Source organism: Condylura cristata, unplaced genomic scaffold (assembly GCF_000260355.1).
Source record: "Condylura cristata isolate star-nosed mole 26May11 unplaced genomic scaffold, ConCri1.0 scaffold00024, whole genome shotgun sequence".
NCBI classification, from domain to species: domain Eukaryota; kingdom Metazoa; phylum Chordata; class Mammalia; order Eulipotyphla; family Talpidae; genus Condylura; species Condylura cristata.
Window position 1 is genome coordinate 26,286,197 of NW_004567125.1, and position 9,338 is coordinate 26,295,534.

The 9,338-nt window shown below is 45.2% G+C and overlaps 1 protein-coding gene across 1 annotated transcript in view; it reads right to left on the reverse strand.

Annotated features, from left to right (window-relative positions):
- The window catches only part of COLGALT2 (collagen beta(1-O)galactosyltransferase 2), a 102,241-nt gene extending 92,925 nt beyond the window's left edge, over positions 1-9,316 (reverse strand). Inside the window, exon 1 of the mRNA XM_012728921.1 lies at positions 9,054-9,316. Within this exon, the coding sequence (XP_012584375.1) occupies positions 9,054-9,313 (260 nt within the window). The 5' untranslated portion in view covers positions 9,314-9,316. The remainder of the gene's footprint in view (positions 1-9,053) is intronic.
- Between the last annotated feature and the right edge of the window lie 22 nt (positions 9,317-9,338).

Consider the following 9,338-nt stretch of genomic DNA (forward strand, 5'->3'; position numbering starts at 1 on the left):
GGAAAGGGCCAGTCAAAGATTCTCTTCACACCGCCCTCGCATACCTCTCTGTGGTGTCTGAAGTACCTAGAAGACCCCAAGAACATGTCTGAATTTAGAAGGTGGCAATCTCTTCCAACACAGCCAGTTGATCAGTGAAGCTGGGAACTTTGAAAGAATCTCCCTCAGCAGCAGCTTACAGTCCAGGATCATACTGATGATGTCTGTTTCTGAAGTACAAAATCTTCTAAGGGGTCTTACAACATCATCAGAGAACAGGGTACTTATTTTGCATTTTGTTCACCAAAGAAAAAAATCTCAGCACACCAACAAGTCAGAGGCAGACCTCCTCTTGTTGAACTTGACAACTGAAACAATAATTATTGTTGCCTCATTTAAATGTGTTCTGTCATAAGTTCAGAAATGTGTTACCAAGTCTTAGATTCGACTCTGGCAGAATGTCAAGAAACTATTACTGGAAGTCTCAGTCTGAAACGATTTCTGTATGGTGCTCCTAGAGAGGAAAAGAAATGCCCTCCAGCCAAATCTAAGGTTTAATTCATAGAGGAGACTTGGCTAGTACCCCCAACCACAAACGTGGCATGTACATGGATCTGAATGGCAGTAAGTTCCAGTGAATTAATTATAGCCACTCTATTTACATTCCGCATGACTTTTCAATTATTACCTATAATGAGATCCCCTTTTACCATTTTAATAAACATTAACACACAGCTTCCCTACCAGAGGAATGAAGAGCTGAGGTAAAAGTAATAGGATACTGATCCTTTCACTACTAGGTCACAGGCTGGCAGCTTGCCCAGCCTGCTGGTTCTAGAACAGTTATTACTTGAGCCCGAGGGATCCCAAGGAGCCTGAGGACAGAGAGAGCAGGAGTCACCAGCCAAGTACACAGGAGCCGGGCAAGTCTCAGCATAGTCAGACAGACAGCTTCATGGGGCTGATCACAAGTTCAAGAGAGGCGACCTGATGGGGACTTGGCCACCTGGACACAGTCCAGGAGAAGGAGGCCACTTGCCCCAACAATCATTGCTGAGTGAGGCAGGTGCTGGGCACCAACATGTTCAGTTTGTAAAGAGTTACTAATATGCCATCACCACAGTCCAGTGCACTCTTCCTACCCCAGTTCTGATCCCACTCCCATAAAATGTCTCTGGTTTATAGTTGTTCGTTGTTTTCATTTTTACTCTATTATATTTGTTAGTGTCTCTCTTTTTTCACGGGTGAATTGGTGATGGGAGGCCCATGGGGATTACAACTGAGCTGGAAAAATGCACAAAATGAAGAATGATGTAAATATATATATATATATGTGTGTGTGTGTTTATGGTGTAAAAAAAGTTACTAGTGACACATTTATGCTGCACATACTGTTTCTGGGTCCATATTATACTTCATAAAGAAACTCTTTTTTAAATGGGCTTAGGTTAGGGCTAGATTATCTGGGGACCAGGGACACTGGAACAAGAGAGCAGCAGGGGTGTAATCATCAGGCTTCAGAGTAGCCACCTGGGGCAGGTGTGTGTGAAATTGGTTTTGTCTCTGTCCCCAGGGCCGGGGTGGGGTAAGCCAGCAGGGTTTTTAAAACCTGGACCATAAAAATTGATTTTAAATATCACAATTACACAAAGCAGTATATATAAGACATTCCCATTTGTTAACATTAAAAGGCTGTGTATACATGCACAGAAAGTTTCTAGAAGAATATATGAGAAATGATTAACCGCCTCTGGTAGGAGCTAGGAAGTACAAGTACAAGAGAGATTTAATTTTTTTTTTCCAAATTCCCACTTGTACAGTTAGTTTTTTTTTTTTTTTTTTTTTTTACTATGGGAGTATACTACTTCAATTAACAAAGCAATAAAAATTCAGGAAAGAAAATACTTAAAATAACTGAATAACTGTTAAATACAAGTCCCCTATGGGATTTAATTTTTTTTCTTTCAATCAGCAATTACTGAGATGCTAGTAGATCAATGCAATTAAATGAAATAATCAGTCACTTCTTGGAAGAAGAAAATGTTAACACTTGTAATATACATATTTTTCAGTTCTGAGTAAACAAGAACTATGACTTAAACTCATAGCGTGAAACTTCTTGAGAATATGGTAACTCGGGAATAGTAACAACACCAAGCATACTTTAATTCTACTGAATATTATGATGTTATTTGAATAAATGAACAGAAACAAGAATTATAATGGCCGTACACCACTGTGCCTTCAGTTTGAAGAGAGGCCACACAGCGCTTTGAGCACATTTAAATGTTGGAAAAAGGACTGAGGCACAACCAGCAGCCTCTCTGGTTACAAAGCTCTCATTGTTCCTCCCTTCGGCCACCACAGACAGTCCAGGGAACCACAAGAAGCCTGCTTCTGTGCGTGGAGTCACAAAGAAACTCAGAGCAGAATTACCTGGAGAAAGGAGTTCACAACAAATCTGGAAAACCAAGCCCTGCTTAGAACAACTGACACATTCATTTAAACCCTGAATCAACATTAAACATTTAGTCAACATCAAAACAATCATGAAGCATTTAAAATCTCGAGATGTGCTCTCTCATCCCAACACGGATTCACGACGTGACATGCTGGAGGGGAAATCCCTTCATTCCCCTGTGTTTTGACTTCCCATCCATGGGGCCAATTAGTAAAACAGAAGTAAAATTAGAGCAATGGGATCGGTGACATTCATTAGTGCCTTCAGTTTCTACCAAAAAGAAATATATAAATCAGGGGTTCAATCATGTTTGGAAAATGGAGGGCTGGAGGAGGACTGATAGATTTCTCTCATTATTTAGAAGAAAGTTGCATTTAGGCAGCTACCCAATCTAAGGCCACTGATTTAGAAGGCTGACACTCTGTTTTAACAATATGAATCCAAAATATTGCAATCACCTTCCAAATACTACTGCCTTATTCACTGGCCATAGCAATACTTGATATGCTTTTCTCTGTTGCTGTCTTGCTGTGATTGTGGCAAGCTAATTGCATATTTATGTACAACCTACATGTTTGCCTCATCTAGGAAATCTACCAACAACACAGTTCACTAATTAGAAAGCATCTGAGCTAAGTGACACAATTATCAAGATAACACAAGGGAACCACTGAACTTGTGTCATTTAAACAGAAGGGACCATTCTCTCTTGAATGAAACACTGGTGCTCTTATCTTCCTAAGTTGTGTCACATGACAGAAGCAGTGACTAGAAGTAGCTGGTCCTCTCTTGATCTTACACACACCCCCTGTAGTCCACTCCAATGTTTGTAGCCAAGTCACAGTTCATCGCCACCATCACAACCTTCGTGCCCTCAGACCATTTACTTGAGTTGTTTGTGCCTCTGTTTCCCCTTTGATCAGAGTAACTACACCGCTCACTTAGGGTTTTAGCAGGAGTCAATCAGTCAGCATACCCAAGTGTTTGGAACATTCCCTTCATACCTGCCACTTTTCCTCAAGCTGAGAGTTTTGTGGGAAGGATGAAAATAAAACAGTTCCTTTTGAACATATCCTTTTCTATATATTCATTTGGAAAGAAAATGTAAAGGAGGTGGGGCAAAAAGGAAAAGATGAGTAGGAAATAGCAACTATTATCTTTTTAGTAATGCTTATATACAAGATATATGTAGTAAACTCATTTGCTTGTTATAATAGCTTTTTTGAAGTAGGTGCCATTATCATTCTTTTCCAGATGGGGAAGCTACCCTTAGCCATGGTCACAGAGGATTTTTTTTTTTTTAAGATTCATTTATTTGTGCATACAGAACTAGGGTACAGGCCAGAGGCGCAGGGGCAGTGAGAAGATTCACCAGAGATAGACTGGGGAGCAGAACAGGCTGACTGTCGAAGTACACTGCTGAGGGGAGCAGAGGGCGGGTCAGGAGAGGTCTGCCGCGCCATGTGGATCTCCTCCAGGGCAGTTAGGAATCGAACTCATGCTGAAGTGGCCTTAGCTTCTTAGTGCTGCGCTTTAACCCACTGCACCACCAGGGAGGCCCAGGATTTTTGAACCCTAATCTGACTCTAAAATTGTATACTCTTCTCTCAGTGGTAAACCACCAGACAGGGAAAAACAAGAAAAAGAAGTTGGGTAGGATAGAGGAGGGAAGGAGAATAGACTAATGGAACAAAGGGGACCAAAATACCATCGACTTTTGCAGCCATGAGCTCAAACTTCTATCCCTTCTTATCCAACATTTAAAGTCAAGATTGCAATGATAAAACATAGCATTCATTCTCACTGCTGGTGCTGACAACTATTATTAAAAAGTAGTTTGGGGGCCCTCCCTGTTGGAACAGTGGATTAAAGCACAGCACTAGAAGCTAAAGCCACTTCAGCATGAGTTTGATCCCCTGCCCTGGAGGTGACCCACATGTCTAGGCAGACCTCTCCTGACCTACCCCCTATCCCCTCAACTGTGTACTTTGTCAATCTGCCTGTCCTGCTCCCTGCTCTGTTTCTGGTGAATCCACCCCTGCACCTCTGGCTTGTACCCCAGTTCAGTATGCATAAATAAATTTTTTTAAAGTAGTTTGGAAAATTTCATAATCACACTTATATAGTATACTGTTAAATATTCAACAAACTGTTACTAGTTAAGCATTAAAATGTGGACATAGGGCCCTTCCTGGCGGTTTAGCAGGTTGAAGAATAGCACTAAGAAGCTAATGCCACTTCAGCATGAGTTCTATCCCTGCCCTGGAGGTGATCCACTCGATGTGGCAGACCTCTCCTGACCTGCCCACTGCTCCCCTCAGCAATGTGCTTCATCTATTCTGTTCTGCTCCCTACTCTGTCTCTGGTGAATCTTCTCACCACCCTTCACCTCTGACCTGTACCCCAGTTCTGTCTGCATAAATAATCTTTTTTAAAAATGTGTACATAAATGCAAGCTAAACCCCAAACACTACACAGATAAAGCAAAATGTCAAGATCAGCATTGCTCAGAACAAACACAAGCTTGTTATTGTTTACATTAATGTCAACAGAAACTCCATGTCTTTATTCAAAAGGTCATGCAATGTCCCCATGTAGCATCTTACTTTCCAAAATCCTACAAATGCAATGTCTAATGTTCATGTCAGTTCATAATTACCTGGCCTTGGAACTACACAGATTCCGTGACTCCTGACTATTTTCCCACAAGCTACAGCAAGCTCCCCAAAAGTCAAACTTAAGATGTCTGTTGGGTCAAATGCTTTTCCCTAGGCTCTTGTCCATGTTTCGCTCTTAAGATACTTGGCACTGCTCCCCTTCACCACAGGTTTGGGGCAAGGGACAAGGTCAGCCACTGTTGATAGCCCCTGAATTACAAAGCACCCACTGCAGTGCACTGCCACTGTCACTGAGCCTCACAGTCCCCTTGATGTCAGCATAACAGCAATCCCACTAATTCTATGCAGGCTTCCATCAGAGGCCAAGGAATATCATCCCTCATGTCTTATCACAGAGTTGTGGTATTTGACAGGAGACAGATATTTGGCACATTTGAGATCAGGTAAATGTAGCAAGTTTTCCTTTGAGCTGATAGAGTCCAAATAACTCTAAAATAAACATTTTCCTCATTTCAACCTAATTCAAAGACACTCCATATGAGATAACTGCCCACATACTGGATGGTATTTCTGAGACTTGGGAGAGTGACTTCTAAGTCAGGTTGGGCAGCTATATGGTCATGGAGGGCTCTTGAGTTGACATGTGGTTGAACTCAGTTTTGAAGGACAAATAGGAATCTACTAAAACCTGGGAGAGAAAGACAACAAAAGTGACTGGGTCCACTAGTTGGGACTCATTTCACCTGCATGTGCAGTGCAGCTCTGGTCCAGATCTGGTGAGAAAAACAAATCACATTACCGGGAAATTTGAATACGATCACCAAGTAGGCCTCTCAGTCATCCACACAGAAGAGCTGCTCAGTCAGGTTCCCCTCCACCCTTCTGAAAGTAGCAGGTAAAGAGAAGAGCACATATGCCATTACTGAGATGGGATCCACTGGATGCTGACACCCCAGGCTAGGTGCTAGTTCTGTTTTATGCAGACTGGTAGCTCGGCCATTTGGTCACTGACCGCTTTGCAGAATGGATACTAGTCAGCTTGGCACATCAGAATGCTGAGTAAAATCTGGCACCAAACAACTAGAGGGAAGCAATGGACACAAGTCCCTCAAATCTATAGCATCCTTAACTGAGGTACGGCCTCCTCCTGGAGGGTCCTATCTCATCATCCACTCCATCTCCCCTGACAAGAAACTCTGACTCATGTCCCAGTGGCTTGTTGTGTTCCCTCTTTCTAGAATTCTCTTTCTCGCCAAGGTTTTAGTGGATTCCTATTTGTCCTTCAACAGTGAGTTCAACCATGTGTCAACTCAAGAACCCTCCATGACCATATAGCTGCCCCAAACTGACTTAAAAGTCACTCTTCCAAGTCCCAGAAATACCATCCAGATCACCTTATCCGGCCTAGTACAAGTCATATTTGTCTGTGAGGAGCCATATCTTGTTCAAATCTTTTTAGCCCAAACCCAGCACTACACTATTCTTACCCAAAAAGGCCCCTAGAAGCCTGTGCCTGGATAACCTCTGGGTGCCTCAGTCTTCTCATCTGTCCACACCTGACAGGGTAATGATGAACAGTAAACTAGAAACTGAATGGGAAGTGCTTAGAGGAACTGTGAGCCCTTGCTAACAAGTGTTTGCTAATAAGTATTAATAAATAAATGTAATCTTCAGTTACTTTCGATTGTCTTCTATGAAATGAAGATAATTTCCTTTCTTTACAGAATAGTAGTAAGGATCATATGAGATAACCTCCTTGATGAAATTCTTTTGAAAACTGTAAAAGACTATTTAAAATCTGGCACTAGGATTATTATTACCAGCGTATGCATTATTATCTAAGGGTTCTTAGCTAGACTTACAGAAGAGTAATTAGTGGCTAAAGGAGGTAGTGGCCAAGGCTTTACCAAACTTTGGATTTCTTCTTTAACTTTCCAATACTGGACATAAAGCTAAAGTACAGGGATATGGGTCACGAAGGAGGGCAAGGGAAAACAGATTCCAAATGTCTTGCAGAATGAGAGCATCTCCTACCTGGAAATAAACACCAATGATTGTAGAATGTGCAACATCCAAGGGAGTAGATGAACAATCATATTACAAGGTGCATGGCATTCAAGTGCCAAGAAGAATTTTGAAAATCATTTATTCCAATTTCCTCATTTTATTGCTGTAGAAAGGTGTCTCTGGAGCTCAAACAACTCAAGCTCATAACAATACAAGTCTCTAATTTGCAGCTAATAGGTTTATCTGTTTTGCTTCTATCATATCCCCGCTGCTACCTTTTAGGGTGGCCCTTAGGGACCACCTTGATTTCACACCCCTATTTTACTGTTTATTAGTTCTATGGTTTTGCGAAACTGATCCAAGTCTCATTTCTCAATAAGGATCAGAGTATCTCTTACTGTATGAGAAAAGAGGTTATATATGTCCGTCAGGTAGCAAAACCTGTGCCCGTTTCCCAGCCCTCATCAAATTCCTACAGTAACTGCTGCAGTCTTCTCTAAAACGAACCAACGCATATAATCCAGATCATGTTTTAAAATATTCCTCTTTACAAAAAAAGCAATCAAAAACTGAAATTCAAGACTTTGGGGGGGGGGTATGGAAATAGTTAAAAAAAAAATTCTCCTCTGGCTTAAACTTGGACCCCAGCGCTCCCACTTTCCTCCTCACAGGCATTTCTCCGTGGCCACAGTCACGTATGTCAGAGTATATAATAAAGCAGTGTGCAGGCAGAGCTGCGTGCAGGCTTGTGTTTGCTTTCTCACCTCTGTACCTCTCCCCTCAGGTATCAGTAGGCTGCCAAGGGCAGCTACTGCTTTCTCCTTCCTTCTTTCTGCCTAAGTCTTGCCTTAAGAATGTCCTGCCTGCGGACAGCTCCCTTTATCACAAGATCGAGGCTGCTCTGAGACCTGCGTTCTATCGTGGTCAAGAGACCACTGTCCTCTTGCCCACATACCTGGCTGTCTACACACCCCCCCACCACCACCACCAACCGCCAGCAGTCACCTTGTCTTCCACAATCCCCTCAGTGATTCACCTGACCACCAACCCCTTGCTCTCTTGGATCTGGGTTTATAAAAGTTGCAGGGCTGCACGGAGCTTTACAGGAGCTTTACAGCAGGGTCCAGCAGCCTCACCCACTGATGCCCTAGCCCTCCCCACAGCAAATACAGGATGGAGACCCAGGGCTCCACCCTAAAGCCAACAAAACGTGGCTGTCTGTCTTCTGGCAAGCAGCTTGGTCCCAGGGCGCAGCCTCGGAGGTTTGCTTCTCTGGCAAGGGACTGCATGCGCCTCAGGAGGATACCTGGGCTGGCACAACCTGGAGCACACAGAGAAGTCAGGGTCCACGGGGCAGGCAGGCGTGGTGAGACAGTCAAGGTTGGCCCCACCTCGTCCAAACCCTAGGAAACCTCCTCTCCCCCAGACACCTTCTTGCCCTGGGGAGACAACCAGGAGCCACCTTTTCAGCCTCCGACGCTAGAGCAGAAGCCAGGCACCTAAAAGCCAGGCACCTGGAAGCCACTCCCGGGCTTCCCTTGCCATCTGCAGTTAAGCTCATTGTCTCCTCCAGAGTAGGCAGCGACCAGCACCCTGCACCCTCACTCCAGGTCTAGGAAAGAGGAGACCTGCGACTTGAAAAGGGGAGAAGCTAGCACTCTTGCGGGATCTTCCCAAATCCTCCTGGGGAACAAGGGCCAGGAGACCCATCCACGCACCCACGGGAGCTTAGGGGGCGGGTTATGCGCATTAGCACCCCTCGGTTCCCAAGAGTACACGGAACCGCGCGTCCTCCCTCATTCCCACCGCCCGACAAGCCCAGGGCCAGCGTGGGCGACGAGGGGGTGTGCGCACCGCGTTTTCCGCATCGCCCCCACCCCCAGTCCCAGCGGTCCCCCGCTCGGGGGCGGCCGTTTGGGGTGCGGGGTGTGCACCCGGGTCGAGGCTCCGCGCTCGGGGCCTCAGCCCCCTCCCGCCCGCCGGCTTACCAGATGGCCATCCTGCTCTTCGGGTAGTCCAGCCGCTCCAGGCAGCCGAGGAAGTGCGGCAGCGTGTGCGCGGCGTTGCGGGCCAGCAGGGCCACTAGCACCGTGGGTCTCTGCAGGGGCGACTCGGGGAAAACCACCGCCTCCTCTTCGTCGTCCTCCGAGTCTGGCTCGGCGGCGAAGCGTGAGGGACAGCCGCGGCGGAGCAGCGCGGACAGGAGCAGCAGCCACCAGGCGAGGGTGGCGGCGGGGCGCGCGGCCATGTTCAGGGCCGTGGCGGGCGGCGGA